Source organism: Triplophysa rosa, linkage group LG3 (genome assembly GCF_024868665.1).
Source record: "Triplophysa rosa linkage group LG3, Trosa_1v2, whole genome shotgun sequence".
In the NCBI taxonomy this organism is placed as follows: Eukaryota; Metazoa; Chordata; class Actinopteri; order Cypriniformes; family Nemacheilidae; genus Triplophysa; species Triplophysa rosa.
The window spans coordinates 16028871-16053874 of record NC_079892.1 but is presented as its reverse complement, the minus strand read 5'-3'; the positions used below and the strand labels follow the sequence as shown (position 1 = coordinate 16053874).

Here is a 25004-nt window from a genome sequence, read left to right as displayed (position 1 = left end):
TGTGCGAGATGTCGTAAATCTTGTTTTAACGATGTGCAAAATCATATTATCGAGTGTCAATAATTTTTTAAGATCCACTAAAAACAGCACTCAGGAGTGGTTTCCCGCACAGGGATTAACTCTAGTCTTCGACAAAAATGTACATTTAAACTGGACTAAATGAAACCGTATTTCTAAGACATGGTTTAAAAGAGTCTCAGACTTTCCCTAGTCTTGATTTAAAAAGTATGATTTCCAAAAGGGTGATCAGAGCTAGTCTAGGTCTAAGTGAAGGATTAATTTAAACCTGGCCAGAGGCATGTTTAACTTCAGATTAAGTGCTGTTGGCAACCAGGTTGACATTGGCAACAGAGGAAAATGGATTACCTGGACTATTTCAATGACAATGAAAGAGCACCACCAAGACCAGACAGAAGGGCAATTATGGACAGGAGCAACCCTCTGAATGATTTTGATGACATCAACTTTCGTGACCGGTTTCGCATGTACAAACAAAATGCAGCTGACATAATTAGCTTGCTTGAACCAACGCTTTCACCTCACTCTTTTAGGGGAAGGCCTATCCCCCCTTCCTTGCAAGTACTGATCACCTTGAGGTATTTGGCATGTGGAACATTTCATCGTGAAACAGGAGATTTGTGCGGTGTAAGTGAACCAACTGTGTGCAAAATAATCCACAAAGTCTGCAATGCTATATGTGAACTAAAAGATAATTACATCAAGTTCCCTGATGCTGCTGCACAAGCCATCTACAAGGTGGATTTCTATGAATATGGTAAATTCCCTGGAGTCATTGGCTGTATTGATGGATGTCATGTTCCCATAAAGTGTCCCTCTACAACAGATGCGGAAGAGTACAGAAACCGTAAAAACTGGTTCTCAATAAATGTACAAGGTGTGTGCACTCCAACTTTGCAGTTTACCAACATTGTTGCACGTTGGAAAGGTGCAACACATGACTCAAGGGTTTTCCAAAACTCTTCTTTGTATGCTCAATTGGAAGGAGGCCAGCATAATGGAATCATACTTGGTGACAGTGGCTATGCACAGACCAACTTCTTGTTCACCCCCTATCTTCATGCAGTCACACCTGAGCAACAACGTTACAAGCAAGCTCACATCCGCACTAGAGGCCTAGTGGAGCGCTTGTTTGGTATATGGAAGAGCCGTTTCCAATGTCTCAGAAACACATTGCGCTTTGAACCAAGACGATGCTGTATTGTGATAATTGCAACAGCAGTGCTTCACAATTACATCAAACAACGTGGCTGGCCAGATCCCGAAATAGAAGATGACATTGACCCAGTGATTCCCATAGCTGAGGCCAACAATGACAGATATGGACTTGCCTGCAGAGATGCTTTTGCTTTGCAGCATTTCTCACAAAGAAACTCAAATAATTGAAAAGTATGTTTTATTTGTTTTTATTTTGTATTTGAAAGGGACATGCCAGAACCCTGAACTGGACAGTGTTGATGCTGGTGCTGCTTCATGTCTCTCTCCTCCTCCTTCATAGCTAACTCAACATAAAGTATTTTCATCTTAATTTCATGTTTTTCTTTTAAATACTTTAATTTGTACTCATGAAATTCCATAGCCAGTTTCTCATGTATGGTCCGTCTCTTGGTCCTTCGGCCCAGATTAGTGACACCATCCTCCCTCCTGGATGCTTCAAATGTAGTGGGCTGATCTGCATCCTGTCTCACGCTATCCACGATCTGGTGATCAACTGGAAAACATTGTATTAATGCATTAAAGAACAATCTTTAAGAACATTACATATTTCCTGAAATGTAAGGATGACACAAGTTGAATGAATGTTGTCCACCAAATGAGGACTGTAGCGGTGCTCCATCTGAACTGTCCAAATGGTCATCATCAGGGATACCCTCCAGGGGTTGCTGGCTATCAATAAGCATAAGTCTCCTAAGTCATCATTTGCTGTTTTTTCTGGAGGTCCACCACCAGTTTTAAAACGCTCCCTACGAGCAACAGCATTTGTCCTCTTCAACTGTATTTTTATGTTTTTCCAGAGGACCTTAAAAATATGAAAATGGATCAAATATATTTCCCACTGTGTTGTGTTACACAAAACATCTAATAAATATAGTATCTTACCTGAAGTTGTTGGACTGTCCTTTCGCTTACTTTTTCATTTGAGTTGAATTCATTACTAATTTTACTCCAGGCATTCTTTTTCTTGTTTTCGGTTGATGAGTCATGCTGTTTGTCTTCAATAATTGGGTGGTTTGACACAATTTGCTTTAAGAGATTTTTTTCAAATTCACTGAAATTCTTAGAACGTTTTCTTTTACTTTTGTCCATTGTTTGATTGGATGATTGACTCCAGTTCCACACAATGCTACTGTTTGTTAGGGTTCCATCCCTGGTTTTGTAAGCGCCCTCGCGTCAGCAGTATGTGCACAGTATTAAACTAATCAGGCTCCAGAAAGACTAGCCAATTAGACCTTATTTACATTAGTCTGTGAATAGTTAGTCTAGAACTAATTAATCTCAAATTAAGCAATGTCTCAAAAAGCCATTTTTTAAGTCTGGATTAATTTAAATAGAATTATCTTAGTTTTTACTTATTTTAATCCCTGTGCAGGAAACCACCCCTCAGTGTTCACAAATACTTTAGTCAAGCACTGTGCAGTCACAGCGCGGTTAGGAATTTAGCCGATCACTCTTGTCTCTGTGAGCTCTGTGTCTGATCTTAAATGGTACGGTGGGGTGCAGTGGCAGAAGCTGTTCGACTTTGTTTAAAAACAGTTCTAAAGAAAAGAGCAATACAAATAACTTTATCTAAAACATAAGCATCCCACACAAGTTGTTTTTGGTAGGCTACTTTTCTATTACAGTGTGCTTCTTGCTTGTATGCAGCTCAGTTCACCGAACACCAGTGTGACACCATTGGCCTGTATCACGAAGTGAGGTGAACAAACACTGAGTTGCAGAGTAAGTTTGAGTTGACAAAACCAGACAAACCCAACCTGGTTTAGATCAGGTTCAGCTGTAGCACAACGCTTGGTATAAACATTCTCTGTCAACTCCGGTTTGATCCAGAGTTTGTGAGGCGCATGGACCTGAAAGTGTTTTTTTTTCATATTTGTAAATGTAGCTTGACGGATGGCCTGAAGCGCTTCTCCTTTTTGGTTGTCGATCAGTAGCGAACCCTCAGGGCCCTCTAGGCCCTCTGTGATGGCCTAAACCAGGGGTGTCAAACTTGATTTCATCCCGGGCCACATCAGTATTATGGTTGCTCTCAACGGGCCGGTTGTAACTGTAAGACTATATAAATGTATCCACTCTTTTATCACACTGCATAATTACATCTGCATTTAATTACTCCTTTTGGTAATAACTCCATTAATACCTAGTTTTGACAGTAAAAGACCAGTAAAATAAAGTGTATTGAAGTGTACAACTATTGTACAGTTTATTAAAAAAAATAAATGATATGTTTCTGTATGAACACATAGTCGGTCTGCATAGTGTTCCTTGACAAGCTAACATTTTTAAACGCCTTTCTGGTCCGAGCACACTTGCTCACATATCTTCAGCATACACTGCTTTAAAAATGTATACCTTCTGAAAAACACTTGGTAACTCGGGCGATTTCTTCAGCCACAATAAAGCTGGCTTTCACGGCTGCATCACTTTTTGCAGAAGCATTTGCAAACAAATTCTGCCAAAAATGTCAGTTTTTTTTCAAGTCTTGTACCTTTTGTTGCTTTTCTAGGTGGCTAAGGTTAGCATACTTTGCTCCGTGTTTGGTTTCGAAGTGCCAACGTGAATTGTACTGTATTCTATGAGCACAGCCACCCCTGTTGAAAAAAACAGTATATGCTGGGTTAGGTATGTTTTGATGCTGGTTGGACCATCTTAAACCAGCTATGGACCAGCACATGACCAGCTAAAGACCAACTAAACCAGCACAAACCAGCATCAAAACATACCAAACCGGCATATGCTGGTTTTTTTAACAGGGATGGCCTCCTGGCAAAGATGACACACCGGCTTGTTTCCATTAAGCACAAACATGTATTTGCTTTCCCATCCCTCTTGAAATAGCCTCCCCTCTGCATCAATTTTTCTTTGTTTGACACGATGTGTCTAATTAATATTTATATCATATCACTCACTTATTACACCGCTCGTTGGAATGCTTGATTCTGATTGGCCAGTCGCGACATTTGCAGGTTCGTTATTCCCAGATAACCTCTCAAAACTAATAACGCAGGGTAACCCGGATGCAACAAATAATTTTGACAGGTTTTTTTGGACAAATTAAATATAAATATGTCTTTTAATAACATATATGACATTATATTTACAAATTATTAACCCAAATTGAATGTTCGTAACATTTGAACGTTGTTTCTTACCTTAAAACCGAAAGTAAACAGCTTTTCCTGTTAGGTCTGCATTCAGTAAAAATGAGCTAATAAAATATTTCAAATTCACATTTCATGTCAAGTTTTTTTCTCATGTGGCAAGTATCCCGCGTAATAAGCGGGATAATGTACAAGCAGCCGGCTGTTATCGCGAAATAAGCCCCTCCAGTGTGAAACAAGAAACAACCTGATCGCACTGGAGGGGCTTATTTCTGCGATATATACGGACACTGCCATCTACTGGCTAGATGTCGTCATCGCGCAGGTAATAAAGTTGAGTTGCAGGTCGTGGACATAAAATGTATAATAACAATACAATAATTTGTAAGCTCTCGCGGGCCACATAAAATGAGGGGGCGGGCCGGATTTGGCCCGCGGGCCTTGTATTTGACACATGTGGCCTAAACTATCGTTAAAAATATTTAAAAACTTTATTTTACTTATTTAACTTAATTTTCATAAAAGTCGGCCGATTTTCCCTATTAGATATGTATATTTGACTTCCTGGATCGATGCGGACTCTAGTAATTCAAGATCACTGAGCAGTTGCAGTTCTGTGATGTCATACACTGTCTGCGCAGCCTGCGCATGCTGCAAGAAGTCGAATGCGTGCTTACATCGGGGGCCTTCAATTAGGCTACTGCTGACAGTACAATAGTAAATCAATGAGAGAGATTAATTTTGAATGACAGTAAAACTGACCAATCATATCATCTTTCTAAACGGGTGCACTTTATTTTTGCTAACTTTCCGCCATCTGGGGGGTTGTTTACAAGCTGTCTTGTAAAGCGGAAGAAGCACCCCGAAGTTGATTTGATTTGTGGATTAGTCTCTGAGAACAGCTGATAAACGTTGATCAAAACAACAGGAGGAAGACTTTGTTATCAAGCTTTATTTGAGAGGAGTGATTTTGACTGGTCAGTCTTAAATTTAACATGTTGTGCATATTTGCTCTTATTCTGCATAACAGTGACATTTTATCAGATAAATGGTAAATTCACTACGGTCAGTTTAATACGTTTAGTTCACTATACCAGTTTAATTCAATTCAATTTTATTTATATAGGCCTAGCACTTTTCACAATATGCATTGTTCCAAAGCAGCTTTACAGGAGAAAATAAGAAAAACTGAAAAACACAGCACAGTGCATGGTGTTTATAGAACCAGCAAGATTATTCTAGTAAATAATATCTAATAAATGCAGTCTCCCGGTGGTTTATTTAGCATATTTTGCATTAAGTGAATGCTTGGCTGAAAAGATGTGTCTTTAATCTAGATTTAAATTGGGAGAGTGTGTCTGACCCTCCAATAGTATCGGGAAGGCTATTCCAGAGTTTAGGTGCTACGTATGAGAAAGCTCTACCCCTTTGGTGGATTTAGTTATTCTAGGTGTTATCAAAAGTCTGGAGTTTTGAGATCTTAGATAGAGAAGCACCGATTGCAATTTTCTTTGCCGATTCCGATTTTATTATAAGTGAAACCTGCCGATTCCGATTTTCTATCCACAAACTATAATTGACAGTATACTGTATATAAAACCATATTAACTTTTCTTCAATGCACATTTTTTAAATTTTCATTACATAAATCATTGAACATTACAATTTCCCCAAATTTCCCTAAATGCAGTTCTCCAAGCTGCATTAAATTACAGAATCTTCTCTTTCCCAAACAACTCTTAAATTGAAGAACTCTGTGACTGAAAAGAAGTACAAATAATAAAATATAACTTTCTGTTTATGAAACTAACATTGCTTTATTTCATTTTTTCTGAAATGTAAAATAAATTGTCTTTATCTTGGGTCTGTAGTATTAAAAGAAGTGGGTTGATTTTTGCTGCAACTTCAATAAAAAAGTTTAAAATCTTATGAGTGAATTCTACTCTAAACATGTATATGTATTTGCAGTTTTTTGTGTTAGTAAAGAACTCAGTCAGATTTATATCACATATATACAGTATACATATATTTTGGATTTTTAAAAAGTAGAAGTTGTGTTGAATGTAATTTTACCTAGGTGAAATTACCACAGTTTTAACGTAAGACAAGAAATCAGGTTGAATGGAATTTACTGTTGTTTTACACAGAGTGAATGACTTCAACATAAGTTTAGCATGTGTCAGAGTTTAGCATCACTGTTAGCATACACTGTAAAAAATTGCTGTTAAAAAACAGCCAAATTCTGACAGTAATATACTGTCTTTTGTTAAAACAGTAATATACTGTAGAAAACAATGCATCCTGGGCAATATTTTGCAGTTTAAGAAACTACTGTTAATTTACAGCCATCTGTCAACAGTAATCTACTGTTGTACTGTATGCAATGCATTGTGGGCTGTGTTAACCCCTTCAGACCCTGCTTCAATAAGAATGGACATTACGTCTTTTTTGGTTTAGACCAGAGCGGTGAATTTCCGCTCCCCGCTCCGTGGGTGTTCGCGCCCCCCGCTCCACCCCTCAAAGTCGCACCAGACCGCTCGCTCAATTCCGCTCCCCGCTCAGCTACAATTTCATCCCGCTCCGGTGAAATTGCTCCACCTCGCTCAAATTAAAAATTCCTCTGCATGCCTAACACCTGCCGTTTTCAACCGAAGCCTTACCCCTCGTTTACACTGCACGCATCTGCGGCACTGTAGGCTCCGAGCGCTACCGGAACTGATCCCGGTCATTCTAGTCTATGCTTCAGCTGCGACTGTGCCTCGATCCTCTTCAGGGGACTGGAATTCAAAATACGTGTCAGCGCTTCACGTGAACCTATGTGCATCACGCATCATGTCCAAATACGTGCCTGCTGCAGATGCGTCGAAAGGGTTTATGATAAAGAGACGCTCGCGTTCAGAAGACACTGCATTAACACTAACTCTGATTACACATGAGACTAAGCAAGTATCTAGCAAACGCGAGCGTCTCTTTTATTAAAAACCCTTTCAACGCGTCTGCAGCAGGCACGTATTTTGACATGACCACACACACATGACGGCTAAATACATGTTTTCCCGAGACTTTGCATTACTGCTTCCCCTGAAGAGGAGTCACGGATCGCCACTGCTATGCTTGTGTTTACACCAGACATCTCTCCTTCACAACGAACGATTTTTGAAGTGTAGGCTGACAGTTTTGTTAATTGTTGAAGGCACAGTTGAATTCTGGGTGGATTTGTGCATGCCCTAGACTCGTGGTGTGAGCGGTATCGTAGCGGAACCGGAGCGAGACCGAGCGATCGCTCCGGCCTTTGGATAAAAACCCACTCCGCGCTCCGACTATATTTCGCGCGCTCCGCTCCCCGCCCGCTCCCTGCTCCGCTCTGCTCACATGCTCTTGTTTAGACCAATAAAACTGCATGTTTCTATCATTTTAATAATACCTCACAGATTGTTTACCAAGTTAATGGTAACCTCATTGACTTGCCCCTGTTATATTTTATTTGATTATGTTATGTTTTTCAAAAAAATCTAAAGATATTTTAGAGTTGTACAACACAGGATTTTATTTATTTAATGTCTGTCCCAGTGGACATGCGGTCTTAAAAATTATAAAATGGCAGACTTTTTTGCACTCCAGCTCATTACACACAATTGGCATTTCACAAACATTGAGATTACCAAGCACAAGCATAAATATGATCAAATCAGCCATCAAGTATACGCAGAAACCCAACATGCACAATCAGACATATAGGGCCAATATATAGGCTACACATGTGGTACTCAGACTGAAATACTGCAAAAAAATATATTTTTTCTATTTACTTATTGTATTACTCAGTCCTACAATAAATATGTATTTTTTTAGCTATTTTTTTACTTTGACTTCTATCACACTGTTTAGGTTTAAATTATAATTCACATGGTTAAAACATGCAATTTTATGTTGCTTCAGTTGGGGTTTCCAGTGTTGTGGACTTGGAAAAAAAACATACAAAATCGTGAAAGTTACCACAAATACTTTTTTTACATTTGTTTCTAAATTAAAGAACAGTTGATGTCAACTGAATATTTTTGCATATCCTTTTAGCATAGGAAAATATCACAGGTTAAATAACAATACAATGCAGTATTTTTCTGGAGAATGAGAATTAATTTTGTGAAAGTTCGTGATTGTTTCTTCAGTTCAGTAAGTTCACAATTCTTTAGCGTCCCGAATCATTTTGGCCAGGTGGAGTTTTCCCACAAATGTCAGACTTTTCTGCCCGAAGAGGACCCATGCGAGGACGGACCATCCGTAGCGCTTCATCTGCACCAACCTGCTTTTGCACGTTCAAATTACATGGTAAATAAAGCATTTTTTTACTTTTATCGAGAGTATGTGGTTCAGAAAGGAAGTATTATCAAGTAATGTTTGAAATTGCTGCTTAAGCTGTAGTTAGTAAGTAACTTAAGCGATTTAAAAAGGGCTTGTCATCTCCGAGATATAACCAAAATGTTCATATTTACTTGCATTTTACAGACCCCAAGTTTTATAGGCTTGTTTTGTCATCTCTGAACTTTCAAAACTGTGGTTATTGCAAAGTGGCTAACGTTAGTAATCTTAAACGGTATATTGGTAGTGCTAATAACAGTAGCTGCAAATCACCACTAAACGTAATGTTTGAAATTGCGATGATTTTACGTTAAACGTGGCTTATGTTTGAAAGGAAAGCAAACTGATAGTTTGAGGGTTTAGCAAATACAGATTGATTTAGCATCACTTGCGTACTGGTTAGAAATTTGGGTGCTAATACTACGGAGCCCTTTTAGGGACATGGTGGTGGAAAAAAATGAGAGTGAAGAGAAAAATATTTTTTAAAGCTTTTGCGTTATCTCGCAAAACTTTTGCGTTCCCCCTAGAAACATTGCTTTCTCTCGAGGGAATATAATACTGATATTGGTCACATGGAAAATTAGCCATTTATTCTCGTCTCATTTCCGACATATTTGAGCCTTATATCGCTGCATATTTAGTGTTTAGTGTCAACGCTTATCTAAATGTTGATTAAATTTAATTTGAGAATGTTTTTGTTTTCTGCTGTTTTACAGTGTTTCATGGAATACATCAGGGAGAAAAACAAGCAACCAACGTTATGGTCATCTGCAACAGATGGTTGATGGATAGTTCCTAATTACATTTTTGAATGCCAGCACCTTCAGTATCTCATAAGACTCTTAATAAATGTACTCTCATGTTTTAAATATGTCAAGTTTAGAGGGGGTAGCCTCTGTTATTTAACCTGTTTTATTGCCATTGTTTTTATTTGTAAGTTTCAATTATTTGTTTTGCTACTGAAAAACTTGACTTGGTTGCTTGGTACTTGAGTCATTCTTTTTTTGTGTTGCTGCTCTTAAATAAAAAAAAGTTGTTTATGTCCTTTCTAGGGGATGCACCGAATGTTCGGCCACCGAAAATGTTCGGCCGAATATAGCAAAAAACGCAAGTTCGGTGTTCAGCCGAATATGTGAAGTGGCCGAATAAATTTTACCGAACAGCAACCAGCGCAGAGAGAGAGAGAGACACGCGTGCGCTTTATTACTGCCGCAAACATTTTGGGCGTGCGTGCGTGCGGAGCATTTTAAAGTGTCAGAGAAAGACACAGCACGGGACTTGCCACACGGAAGTAAATTACCGGTCCAGGGCTTGACATTAAGCATTGTCATGTGGTTGTCCTTCGGACAAGTAAATTTGTCATTCACTTGTCCGAGTACAAAAATTACTTGTCCAAAGATGATATTTCATTTGAATTATAATATAATATAATCAATATAATTGTTTCGGATTTAGATTGGTCAAGTTTGCTTCTAAACATTTTAACTAGTGTCCGCTTTGGCCGCCTGAATTTGGTTATAGGCCTACTCTCCGTGACTACTATAAAACAAAGGCAAGCAGTAATTATTATTAGTGTTAAGGCTGTAGGTTAACTTTTTTTGCACATAGCACTGGTGCTAGAGAGGTTTAAAGTTTGGTAGCACAGGCAGAAATGTGCAAGTGTAGAACATTATGAATAGGCAGATAACTGACAAAAGACATTAATGTTACTTACAGATAGATAAATTAGGGCCATATCATTTTTAAATTACCTAAATTTGTTTTAATATTTATAAGTTATGTGTTTTTCCTTTTTAACTATACAATAGTGGTATATTTGTCCACATAAATTAGTAGTAAACTGGTAAACTGCAGTAAAATTCTTACTATATTGTTTTGAACTTTACTATAGTATACAGTGTTTATCAATTTACTACAAGAGCACTTCAATTTTCAATAGCAAATACTATAGTACACTACTGTATTTTTTGTCTGAGTGTTCAATTTAACGGGACTTTTATTTTGACGGGTCTTCGGGAAGACGCTTGTTTGCAGATAGCTTCACGCAAACAGTAAAACGACCGTAAAATAAACTCTGAGCAAATCAGGAGATGAAGTTCATGTGTTCATATCCTCATACAGTGCAGCACAGATAAATCCTCGACCATCACTCGTGTTGTATGTTAAACTGTGCACGTAATTCACTCAGACACGCAGAACAGCCAGATCACATTTAAATAACAGGATTCCGCGTCCGCACGGACTGAGTGCGGTGCGCCATTGATTATTGTCACACACGAAGCACAAACACGCAGCTCTGTCTAAGGCACATATTCTTATTATTCTACGTATATGTCGCACTGTTTTTTTTTTCAAGTTACTTGTCCGGTCGGGCAAGTAAAATTCTCTCTCACTTGCCCATACAAAACATTCACTTGTCCCGGACAAGCGTTAATGTCGAGCCCTGCGGTCGGTATCTTTACTTCAGACGGAAGCGGGCTGTCTGACAGTAGCCCCGCCGCTCGCGACATCCTTTGACATCATACAGTGGTCGCGTGCACACAGTTCCCTGTACTAAACAACTTGTTAAAGTATGTTCTGTGCATCCCGGCTACGAGTACACCTGAGAGAACGGTCAACTTTTGTGGGCGGAGTTTGGAGGAGAGACGTGAACTGAAATGGTTATCAGTCAGCATCAGTCAGAATTGCTTGCATTGGATGTTTTTTTCTTCTTCTTTAAATCTTTTTGCAATGTAGCCTATAATAATCCAACAGTTTTAGTTTATTTGTATTTTAGTTTATAGGCCTAATGTGGAATGACAGTTCTTAATGAACTGTTTTGTTGTAGGGGTACAGGGTAACTTCCATTACATTCGTTTAGCAGTCAGTTATAGGCCTAATTAATATAGGCTATTCATGAAGGGAGAGGGCTCAATTTTTTGTTAGAATTTACTTTGTTTTGCTCAATTTTATATTAAGTTGTATTGTATTTTATTGAAAAGCAAGACAAATTATAAAAAGCACATTTTGAGTATTCAGTTTGTGCAATAGTGAAAAAAATGGCTTAATAAATAGAAGAAATGCAAAAAACCGTGTTCGGTGTTCGGTATTATTTGGCCTTCGACCAAGTGTTTCACATCATGTTCGGCTTCGGCCAAAAATTTTCGTTTCGGTGCATCCCTATTAAAAAGTGTATGCTGAATAAATAACTAGTGTAATGTGGTATTTCTGACCTCATATTAGCAATGAATTTACAAACATTCAAACATTCATCACAGTCAGTTGTCACACACCAGGACTATTGAAAGGAACCCATTTTGATTATCTTAGGACAAATTTACAGTATTAACATTTTCACATTCCCCTGTACAAATAAACAACTCTGGAAAAAAATGTGAGACAACTCCAGTTTTTCCTTTAATCAGCATTTTTGCATTCAATTCAATTCAATTTTATTTATATAGCGCTTTTCACAATGTGCATTGTTCCAAAGCAGCTTTACAGGAGCAAATAAGAAAAACACAGAAAGGTAAAACACAGCACAGTGCATGGTGTTTATAGACCAAGCAAGATCATTATAATAAATAATATCTAATAAATAAATGAATAAATAAATAAATAAATGCAGTCTCCCGGTGAGCAAGCCAACACTGCACTGCTCTGCTGTGGCGAGGAACCCAAACTCCAATGCTGAATAATGGAGAAAAAAAAAACCTCGGGAGAAACCAGGCTCAGCATGTATTGTGTAGGGTTGGGTATCGATTCATATGTTCCGATTCGATTTTGATTCTCAAGCTCTCAATTCGATTCGATTCTCGATTCGGTTCAATGCATGCATACAGATACAAATCATAGATATTTCTAGAAAAAAGAACAGTAAACATCAGATTACAATGGTGAATTAATAAAAAGAAATGAAAAGCCCCAAATGTGCAGTGTTTCCAGGAATTTGTGGAACTGTGGCATTTGGTGAGGTCACGCTAATTAACATATTTGTGACGTCATCATCATTCTTAGTTGTTGAGTTGCAATTTCATATTCGTTTCGCTTCTACTCTCTGAACATTCTATATTTTAATACAGCTTGTGTTGTGGCGAATCGGCCTTCCATCGCAGAAAGAAATCTGAGACTGGTTACAGATGCCAAGAGTTTAAACTTTATTTGAACGAGCAAGCAAAGTGAGACACACAGAGTTCATCTGATGATGTCCAAAAAATACATATCTGACTCCATCTTTTATACAGTAACTTCAAGTTGTTTTTCACAGTGTTAACCAATCATGCTTCGCCTGACATCACCTTTTTGTTAGTCCATCCTCTTTCTGAGTTGCTACCATTATATCTTATTTAGGTCTTAACCTGCCACGGTTATATGTCAGGTTTACTATGCTAGGATTTAACCGTGGCAAAACTCTTTTGAGGTTCTTAAAAGAAAAGTATACATTTGCTTTTAGCAGGCAAATGTACAGTATATCATATTTGTCATTTGTGACCCTGGACAACAAAACCAGTTTTATGGGTCAATTTTTCGAAATTGAGATTTTTACATAATCTGAAAGCTGAATAAATAAACTTTCTATAGATATATGAGTTGTTAAAATAGGACAATATCTGGCTGAGATACAACCGTTTAAAACTCAGGAATCTGAGAGTGCAAAAAAATCAAAATATTGAGAAAATTGCCTTTGAAGTTGTTAATCAGGGGCACTGTGGCAGACCATCCACTCACAAAAATAAAGTTTTTATATATTTAAGGTTGGAAATTTACAAAATATCTTCATGGACCATGATCTTTACTTAATATCCTAATGACTTTTGGCATAAAAGAAAAATCGATAATTTTGACCCACACAATTTATTTCTGTCTTTTACTAAAAATGTTCCCGTGCTACTTAAGACTGGTTTTGTGATCCAGGGTCACATTTACTAAATCCTTTCTTGCTTAATGTAGTTTTTATTACCATGAGCTCATGGTCAAATGGATACTGTGCAACCCAAAAAGATTATGGTTCAAACAAGTTAATACTGAACACATCTGTGTTCGTGACTTTGTGCAATAACAAGCTAATACTGAACACATCTGTGTTCGTGACTTTTGTTCAATAACAAGCTAATTCACAAGACTACTGTCTACATTTGTGTTGCAAAACATATACTTGAACTATGCTTGAACTAACTAATGTCCGCAAAGTGTATGTGCTTGTATGTGTCTTCAAAGTGTCTGTGTGTTTGTAATGTTAAGCAGATGTCTAATGGTGCTGCTTGGTGCTCAACATGGGCACATAACCTTTGACCCATGAGGCCATAGCCTTTGCTGTATCAGAGAAGTATATGAAACCTATAACTAACTTAAATGTATCATTTCATATAAGAAACTCAATACTGTATTAGAAAAACCACCATAAAACCACCATACTTGTTGCCCAAAAAGCCGTTCTCATTGACTTATTTTCTGTTTCTGTTGTATGATATTGGCTACAGCACAGCACGTAGCCTCTATCTATGTAATCATGCGCTAATTTACAGACTAACTGTGCATTCGGATATTTCGAGTTCGGTTTCAGGGCGCATTCATATGTGGAAATAAATCAGATATAAATCAGATATGCGCTAATGTGACTGTCATGTAAACAGGCAGATCTTATATTCACCCATCAATGCGAGTCGTACATCATTAATGCCTTTCACACAGAGGTTATCCCAGAGTTATGCGAGTTCGCCAGTTATTCGAAAACTAAAAAAAAATATTTGTATTTAGCTAAACCAATATGTCATAATCACCAAACTGAAACTTCAGAAAATAGCGCTGTCTGCTTAAATGCAGTCATGTTTTAAAGTTTTTGAAATTACTCAAAATCCATCACAATATCAAAATGATCAACATAAAAATACAAATTGCAATAAACATGATCGCGCAGCAACTTAAAACACTTTGCTGTTCCACATAGCGGAGAAGCTTGAGTTTCTCTGCAGACAGACATTGTGGCAGTTCCAGTTTAGTGACAGTTGCATTCCAGCAAATCTCAAGAGTGACACCCAACAGCAATGCGAAAGGCTGAGCCAAAAATGCATGAAGCAGGGCTTGACATTAAGCATTGTCGTGTGGTTAATTTGTCAGTAAATTTGTCATTCACTTGTCCGAGTACAAAAATTACTTGTCCAACGATAAAAAAAGATATTTCATTTGAATTATAATAAAATATAATCAATATAATTGTTTCGGATTTAGATTGGTCAAGTTTGCTTCTAAGCATATTAACTAGTGTCCGCTTTGGCCGCCTGAATTTGGTTATAGGCCTACTCTCCGTGACTGCTATAAAACAAAGGCAAGCAGTAATTATTATTAGTGTTAAGGCTGTAAGTTAACTTTTTTGCACATAGCACTGGTGCTAGAGAGGTTTAAAGTTTGGTAGCACAGGCAGAAATGTGCAAGTGTAGTTCATTATTAATAGGCAAATAACTGACAAAAGACATTCATGTTACATACAGATGGATAAATTAGGGCCATATCATTTTTAGATGACCAAATTTTTTTTTAAATATTTCTAAGTTCTGTGTTTTTCCTTTTTTACTATACGATAGTGGTATATTTGTCCACATAAATTACTGTAGGTTACTATAGTATTTACTATAGTAAACTGCAGTAAAATTCCTACTATATTGTTTTTTAACTTTACTATAGTGTACAGTGTTAATCAATTTACTACAAGGGCACTTCAATTTTCAATAGTACACTACAGTATTTTTTGTCTGAGTGTTCAATTTAACGGGACGTTTATTTTGACGGGTCTTTGGGAAGACGCTTGTTTGCAGATAGCTTCACTCAAACACTAAAACGCTGGTAAAATAAACTCTCAGAGCAACTCTGGAGATGAAGTTCGTGTGTTCATATCCTCATACAGTGCAGCGCAGATAAATACTCGACCATCACTCGTGTTGTATGTTAAACTGTGCACATAATTCACGCAGAACAGCCAGAGGACATTTAAATAACAGGATTCCGCATCCGCGTGGACTCAGTGCGGTGCGCATTGATTATTATCACACACAAACGAGCACAACCACGACAAACACACAGCTCTTGTCTAATGCTTATATTCTTATTATTCTACATATGTCGCACTGTTCTTTTTTTCAAGTTACTTGTCCGGTCGGGCAAGTAAAATTCTCTCTCACTTGCCCATACGAAACATTTACTTGTCCCGGACAAGAGGACAAGCGTTAATGTCGAGCCCTGATTACAGTTAAAACACTGAACATGGTCAGAATAAAACCCCTGCTTCATCCGTGCTGTAAATGCGCTGGTGTCACATCCGTGAAAGCACAATAAATGTCATTGTTACTTTTCTTAATAAACTTTTTGTCTAATGCACTGCAGTAGCCAAGTGACTTGTGTCATGACTTGCGAAGCCTACAAACAGCATTATTTTATATAACTCATTACTCCATGACTTATTTTGAAAACCTAAGCACACCCACACATCAGCTCTGAGAGCTCCAAGCGTTCTTATATTTTTCGCCATGCTCACTTCCACTTACTTTTGGCCGTATGTATATGACATGATTTAAAAAAATATATCGATAGTAGAGGTATCACTATCACACGATAGTTACATGTATCGATATTTTTGCACAGCCCTAGTCTATACACAGTAGCCAAAGTAAAAGAAAGCAATGGTTTTTTACTTTCATTTGGAACAATTATGTTCAACGCAAGCACTTCAAATGATTTAAATTTATGCTCCGTTCTCTGAGTTACAGTAAGAAAGTCTCTAAAGATTGTTGCGACACCACCACCTCGACCAACCGGACATAGCTCATGCATATAACAGTAGCTTGGTGGGGTACACTCATTTAGACCGTAATAATCATTTGGTTTAAGCCAGGTTTCGGTAAGGCAAAGTATATCAAAACTGTTGTCTGTGATCATTTCATTTACAATAACTACCTTTGAATTTAGTGATCTAATATTAAGTAGGCTGAACTTTATGAGTTTGTTTGGTCGTTTATTACATTGTCTTCAGGTTTAATCACAATCAGATTTTTTTCTCTGAGTTTTGGCTATTTTGTTATTTTGTAGTATTATTCGGGGGACAGACACAGTCTCTATGCATTTGGAAGCAGTAACATTTATAACAGATGAGTGGGAGGAACACAGACTATGGTTAAAGTTTTGACTTACCAGTGGGAGACATAGTCAAACGGTGCGTAGCGTCTTTGAGATGTTGTCAGACAGAAGAACCACTCCGATGCTGCTGGGGTGCAGGCCGTCAGGGCGGAAGAGCCTAGGTCGCTCCCAGAACAGATCAAAATTATCAACAAAGAGCAGCTTCTGTTCAATACACCATGACATCAACCATTTATTTAGAGCAAATAGTCTACTGAACTTTTCATTCCCTCATCGGTAGGTAGGAAGCGGCCCTGATACGATGATCCTCGCCGTGGGCGATGCATTGCGTACCGTCTCGATCAGACTCCTAAAGTCCCTCTTCAGGATCTCCGACTGCCGCATCCTGACGTCATTCACCCCCGCGTGCAGCACGACAGCTCCGACGTTAGCATCGTCCTTCAGGATCGCAGGTACCTGCGCAGAGACATCAAGAACACGGGCGCCAGGAAAACAATGAGTGCGCACCTTACCTTTAGTGGAGGAAGCAAGTACGTTCCGGACGATTGAATCTCCGATGACCACAGCGTTGCATTCTGTCTCGCAGAGGGCGGCAAAGCGGTTCCTGGTCGGGATCTCGAAGACCGGTGGCGGCGGTTGGGTCATCGCTCCAGTCCTGGCTCGCGCCTTTCGCTGTGGGTGTGCCGGTGCAGGAGTGAAGTTCATTTGGGCTGATCGTGTTCTCGAAGCCTGGGCTCTGTGCAGAGAAACACGCAGAGTAGAAGTAGTAAGAGTATTAAAATTGCGATGAAAATTTACTGCGGATTTGCGAGCGTTAGCTTGGGATGTTTCCAGCGCCGTTTTACGTTCTCGCAGCCGTGTCTGCTTCTCTAGTAGATCCTGGATCTGCTTCTCCACAGCATCCAATTCCGACTGAAGTGCGAACGTTTCCTCATCTGCACTCAGAGGTACAAACACGTCTGAAACATTAGCCATTAGTGATGTAATAATGAGAACAGTTTGTTAAGCAGTAAGCAGGCAGGCTTACAGGTCGAGAAGGCTCAAGCTCAAAAAATAAAATGGTGGCCGAAACGCCCGTTGGAGGATAGTTTTGTATAAATGTAAGTTTAATTTTATGGAACGCGAACGGGGACAATATTTATAACGCGAAACGTGTGAAATTTGGATGCGTCAACATGACAATTTTAAACATGACTTTTTATTCCGTGTAATTGTGAAGGTTTCTATCGTCTTTACACAGAGATTATCCCGGAGTTAAGCGAGTTCGCCAGTTATTCGAAAACTAAAAAAATATTTGTATTTAGCTAAACCAATACGTCCTAATAACCAAAGTGGAACTTACGAAAATAGCGCTGTCTGCTTAAATGCAGTTTTAAAGTTTGAAATTACTCAAAATCAAAATCCATCACAATATCAAAATGATCAACATAAAAATACAAATCGCAATAAACATGATAGCGCAGCAACTTAAAACACTTCTCTGCAGACACCCGCTTAACTTTTAACTTTTAAACTTGACCGAGCGTTTACCTATTTTTTCCTTAATAAAAACATTGTAAACAACATTGAACGTGATGAACATATACAGACCTAAGTGTTTATGTATGGTCTTTGTTATATCATGTGTAGTCTGCTTTATTGACAGGTTTTTTGTTCCGTCTGCAAGAGCTTGTTCAAATAATCTAAATAATAAAAACTTTCTCAAACTTTGTTTAAAAAAAGTCGTTTTTGAGCTCTTTTTTTATTACGTCATATCGTCTGACTGAAAATTGCCCTGCTGTAATATCCTGTGCATTTTTTTATTGTAGTTTCAAAAATACAGACTCATTTTTACTTCGTTAAAACTCCGCTGCTTTCCGTTTTCTATTGTAACCAATGCAAGTTAATGGGGGGGGCTGTTAACAACATTTAGATTTTTTGATCATTTTGAAGGTTTAACATGAGTTATGTAAGTTCGCATCAACCATTTGTACTATATGCGTTTCAAGCTACTGTTGACTGTCTGTATCTGAGCCAAAATTGGAGTGGTTTCTTAAAGAGAGTTCACCCAAAAATGAAAATTCTGTCATCATTTACTCACCTTCGAGTTGTTCCAAATCTGTATGAATGTATTTATTCAGATAAACACAGAGAAAGATATTTGGAAGAATGCTTGTAACCAAACAGTTCTTGGACCCCATTGATTACCATAGTAGGAAAAATTACTTTAAAATATCTTCTTTTGTGTTCAACAGAACAAAAATATTCTAAAGTAATTTTTCCTACTATGGTAATCAATGGGGTCCAAGAACTGTTTGGTTACAAGCAATCTTCAAAATATCTTTCTCTGTGTTCATCATAACAAAGACATTTATACAGATTTGGAACAACTCGAAAGTGAGTAATGATGACAGAATTTTCATTTTTGGGTGAACTATCTCTTAAAATGTTTCCGCTTCTGTATATTAATTGTGGTCAAAATTATGTATGTTTATGTCAACCACCTGAATATGTAAATGATCCATACTTTTTTTTGTGCTTTCATGTCTCTGTCAGGTATATAGTTTTGCAGGATGATGCGCCTCAGAGTGCCAAAGCCTGCTATGTTAAGTCTTCTTCTGATTCAGGCTGTTGCTGTGGTTCTTCTCTTCGGGTGGTACCACCGCCCACCCTCTGAAAACACAAGCCTGTCGGGACGCAAGGTGCACGTGCTCCTTTTGTCATCTTGGAGATCCGGCTCCTCCTTCCTGGGGCAGGCATTCAGTCAGCATCCAGATGTCTTTTATTTAATGGAGCCAGGCTGGCATGTGTGGGCGGCTATAAAGCAAGCCGGTGCACGTAGCTTGCGAATGGCGGTGCGTGACACCATGCGCAGTGTCTTCCAGTGCGACCTGTCTGTAATGGATTCTTATGTCCCTCAACAGAGAAATGTCTCACACCTCTTTATGTGGAGCCACAGCCGTGCACTCTGCTCTCCGCCCGCATGTCCTCTTACCCCACGCGGCGAAATTAGCAACGAGCCAGAATGCAAGAAGCAATGTGACATTCAGGGTTTGACGCTCGCAGAGGCGGCGTGTCAGACTTACAGCCATGTGGTGTTGAAGGAGGTGCGCTTCTTTGAGTTGGATTCTCTTTATCCTCTTCTGCGGGACCCCAAACTGGATCTGCGGATCATCCATCTGGTTCGTGACCCGCGTGCAGTCTTCCGTTCCAGGGAGCAGTCCGCCAAAGCCCTAGAAAGAGATACTGCCATAGTGCTGGAACAGGCCAACATCTCAGAGAACAACAAGCAGTATCAAGTCTTGCAGGAGGTTTGCCGCAGTCACGTGGGCATTTATGAGACGGCCATGCTCAAACCGCCTGATTTCTTGCGGGGACGCTACAAAATGGTGCGTTATGAGGATCTTGTACACAACACGCTAGAGGAGATCGAGTCCATGTACCAGTTTGTTGGGCTTGAGATGAATGAAAAATTGCAGGAATGGATCTACCGCATCACTCATGGTAAAGGCAAGGGAACAAAAAAGGAAGCCTTTAAAATCACTTCGAGAAACGCGGAGGATGTCTCCTTGGCTTGGCGAAGCACCTTACCAAATGAAAAAGTCAAGCGCATCCAAGATGTGTGTAAAGGAGCCATGTCCATGCTCGGATATAAGACCGTGGACAGTGAGAGAGAGCAACACCTGCTGGATTTAGACCTGCTGACACCACGGGAACGCTACCAGTTCACTTGGCTGCCCTCTAAAAGCACTACCGCTAAACTATAGAGTTGCACAGCTGATCAAAATGAATTGAGCCGCAGTTTTGTTCTCCTTGCATTGTAGTATAATAACCTAGCAGCAAGGAATGATCAAACATGTATGCACAATCCAACCTTATTACTGTCCTTGGAGATTGGAAACATTTGTTATTGTGTTAAACAGGACACTAGACGTGTACCTACTTGATGCTGTTTTTGAAGAAATGATGTTCCAATATTCATCTCGATTGTGGTCCAGTGTTTATCTATTTAAAATGAAGGTATTTTTGTTCTTGTGTTGTGTGTTTGTCAGAGACCGTAGTATTTTAAAGGAATGTGGGTAAATGTGGGGTGAAGGGAACAATAGCTGTTTCTGTATCAAAAAATGACCACAGATTGTGTTTGCATAAAAAATGAATGACTGCGTTTACACCACAGTCAAAAAATTAAGATCACTTGACTTACGTTTTTTTAAGATCTTTTGATGTTCAAAATTTGAAAATTCATATTTGTGCAAACATACATTTAAGCAAATTTATACATTGGGGAAATAAGTAATTTTATTTTGGTTGAATCGCCTTGTTTTATATTACACATGTAGTGTTTTATATTTAGTGTCTTAGACCTTACTGTATGACAGATCTAAGTATCTTGATTTGGACCATTTGTGATGTTTAACTTTAATGAACTAAGGTATTTGGACAGCTGAACAATTAAGCAAAGGGCTGGCATTGATTTTTAAATGTGAATATTTTATTTTAACTGATTCAGTATCATCGTAACACCTGCAAGATCTCCAAAGGCTGCTGTTGAGGCTCATACAATGTCAAGCTTAAAACAGAAACACTGTCTGATACATTGCAAATGTATCTTTAGGTGCTTTCCGACCGAATAAGTTCAGAAACAAAGCTCTGGAACGAGTAAAGAGGGCTATCATTCGTGAACTAAGTTTTCCCTCAGACCATTTACCCGATCGCATTTGCACCGGCAAAATGAATTTAGAATTTAGTGATGTAAGCCGGTTTACAGCAATCAGCATACTATCCGTCCTAATATTAAATTACAAAATAATGAATTAATAAATACCTTAATGGAAAGAAGAGCTGTATTTTTATGTGTGTGACAGTTCTTGGCCACAATGTTGTCTAGGCAACAACGGCCACTTCCGCTTCCTGTTAGTATGTCCCAGTCTGAGCAATCTCTTTTGCCATGCACTCAAAAGTACCTACTATTCCAACACAAAAACAGTATACAATTAGGGCATATATGCGAATTGGAACACAGGGCCTGCCTTGCAGAAAGAGCTAAAGTGTTCCTCCAAAAAGGTTCTCCAGAACATAAATTCTGGCCTGTTCCTGCGGTGCGAAAGCCCCTATTGTCACTCTGTAAGCAGGTGAAGACTTCATTAAAATATGCCCTGCTCAAAGCTCTTGACTAAAATTGATTTTTTGAAAGGAACAATGAAAAACAATGTACTCTTTATTTGAAAAGACTTCATGTGACATTACCTTCCCAAAGTGTCCTTTTAAGGGCACAAAAACACTTGGAAAGACATTTGGAATTCACTTAGGGTTTACCACAAAATGCAGTGCCCAAGATTAAGACTGCCAGATTAGCTTTAGTCAGAAATTATTTATAAAGGAAAATAATTATTAAGATTATTGTCCCAATCAACCAGTATTTACCCTACATCTAAATTGAGGCAAAACTTGAGGTAGAAAGACCTACAATCAAACAGCAATTAAAAAAATGCAGTAAATGTCTGGGAAGCATCCCTGGGGAATATGGGTTCTAGACGTTCTAGAAGGCAGTCATTAACTGCATAGCATTTTTAACCAAGTTTTAGAAATTATTGTTTTATTTTTTAAGTTTATCATTACTTTTGCCTATGGAGAATGATTCATGTTGGATTTATTTGACAATCACATCTTGATTTCATTATTTCCGCTGTGGTGGTCATGCAGAGCCAAAATTCTGAAAATGGTGCCACTGCCGAAAAACCTGCCCAAATGAAGAACCCATGGGATTAAGAGACACTTTAAAACACCAGGCGTGTGTTTAGAGAGTGAAGAAGTATTGGACTCTTGAATGTATTGGTCTGGTATTCACTCTGTCTGGCACGCACCAAGTCTAGCTACAAACTAGGAGTAAAAGTAGGAGAGTGGAAGCTGTTATTAAGGACCAGTTGCCCCAAAAATGGCATCATGCTTGTGGAGATGTACTGTATTGGTTCATGGTTGTATATAAAGAACAGAATCAACTTTAATCATTTTAAAAATAGTGTCTGAACCCATAGAAGTCGTACCTGTATGGTGCATGTCTGAAGCATCAGTATTTATATGCCTGACTTCAGTACTTGGGTTTAATAGTAAATATATATTCAAATCTTTTAATTGTTTGCACGTTTAGGATGGAAATTTGATGTCTAAGTGAATTTGTCTGAATATACTTGTTTTAATTATGTTTGGTAAAACAGAGTAAATGTTTTTCCCAAAATAGGGTACTATACACTGTCTTTAAAAATTGATCATTAAAACCCCCTTCTGCTTTAATAACATACATGCTAGTTTTCTTGCTAGTGTATGGAATTGATCCCCCCTAAAAAAGTATTTGGACACGGAGGCCACACTGTATAAAATGCTCAGAAACAGGCACATTTTTCACTGAAAACATTTGACACAAGATGTATATTAGTGTTACTAACTGTAGGAATTAAACATCTGTAGGATTTTAATCGGATTGTTATATTCACAGCTCTATTAAGTATATTAAGTCAATAGGATTTGAATTGGATTGCTACATTCACAGCTCTATTAAGTAATTTTTTTGTAAGATGTACATTAGCATGCATTTTTTCAAAGCATCTTTCAGTGCATTTTGTCAGTATGCATGATCCCTTGAGTCAATACTCAAGGGATCATGCATACTGACAAAATGCACTGAAAGATGCTTTGAAAAAATGCATGCTAATGTATGACTTATGACTTTAGGTTCAAATGCTAACAGATTACTTTTTCATCTGAACTATAGGAATTGTATGGCCTTTAAATGCCTAAACTATAATGTACATGCAATAAGCATGACAATTACAAAAAACAAAGAATAAAACAGTATTACAGAGAGTATAGGGGAAAGAAAACTAATTTCATCGGTCATAGCAAATATGACTCAGAAAAGTGGAATTTACTTATTTTTACTGTAAGTGACCTAAAAAAGCATGAATACAAAAACTTATTACGCTAGTTATTAATTTAGTTTGTCTGGTATTTATCTCTATAAAGACAGTTAATCTAATGGCTGTATATCTGATTCTGTAATTCAAAAGATGTGATAAACTAGAAATATGTAGGCTCTGATTTGCTATGCCGCATGCATGGGCAACTGTCCAGTAAAGAAATAATTCACCCACCCGCCCTAGTGGCTTCTTTGATCATCAGAACAAAAAGAGAACAATTAAAAAAAAATTCTTCTAAGCTTCAAAACTACAGAAAAGTGTTATGTAATGAAGTACCACTAGAATGAGGATCCTTTGCATCTTAATTGTAAGAAAGGTCCAACATGCAGAGTCAATAAACGTTAGTCGGAATTCAGGAGAGGGAGTCATCTGGTGGCGAGTGGAAGGATCTCGTTCGTAGCATGTTAAAAAATGACAATTCACTCCCATTTAACCAGAAATATAGAACACATAACAAATATTTGTAATAGCCTATTATTTCATTTTATTATATTTGTTTAGCACCTTATAAAACTCCGTTACAAGTTAAAAGTCACCAATTCCAAAACGACTTCAGTCTTAGAGTATCTGATTTTAACAGTACTTGAGTATTTTACTCATACTGAATGTAGGCTCAAAGATGCATTAGTCCTTAACACTTTTAAGAGACATATGTCAGTGAAAAACAAGAAACAGTTGATTCGTGAGGTGATCAATGGCATTTATTTTCTTAAATCATAATAAGACTGAACACCTCAAAATTGCAACAAATCATGATCGACACCATAACCTACGTCTATTACAAACACCCAAGTCTCATTTAAGATCAAGTGCTCATAAGTAAACCAAACTCCTTCAAAAAGGTCTCTTCAATATAACGGATAAATAAAATAATGTTAAGTAAAATTAAAAAGTCAAAGCCTTTTTGCACTGGACATGCTGGTTTTGGCCTCATCGCCAGCTGCAGTCATGTCCTCATTTCACATATAAACCGCCAGCGATTGACACCTGATACTGCACTCATATTCACATAAAGAAGCCATTTTGACAAGTTTTAGTAAATAAGGGCAAAATCCACAAAATATAGTACCTTCAATGCCCTGTAAATGGCAATATTAATTCTTCTGTAGCAAAAATAAACTGCTGCAAAAAAAGATGGGTGCCATGCAAAATGTAATTTGTAATTGCATTAGTCATTCAAAATGTAGTGGAGTAAAGAGTACATATGTTTGTTCAAAAATGTAGTCAAGTATATAGTAAAAGTTGGTAA

The 25004-nt window shown here is 38.0% G+C and overlaps 1 protein-coding gene across 4 annotated transcripts in view; it reads left to right on the top strand.

Moving 5' to 3' along the window:
- The window catches only part of chst6 (carbohydrate sulfotransferase 6), a 67067-nt gene that overhangs the window by 5787 nt on the left and 36276 nt on the right, over window positions 1-25004 (top strand). The window contains exon 2 of one of the 4 annotated variants that reach the window (XM_057329552.1): window positions 19338-23238. The exons of the other annotated variants lie outside the window; for them this stretch is intronic. Within the exon in view, the coding sequence (XP_057185535.1) occupies window positions 19355-20548 (1194 nt within the window). The 5' untranslated portion in view covers window positions 19338-19354 and the 3' untranslated portion in view covers window positions 20549-23238. Of the gene's footprint in view, window positions 1-19337; window positions 23239-25004 lie in introns of those variants that run through there. 4 annotated transcript variants of the gene reach the window in all.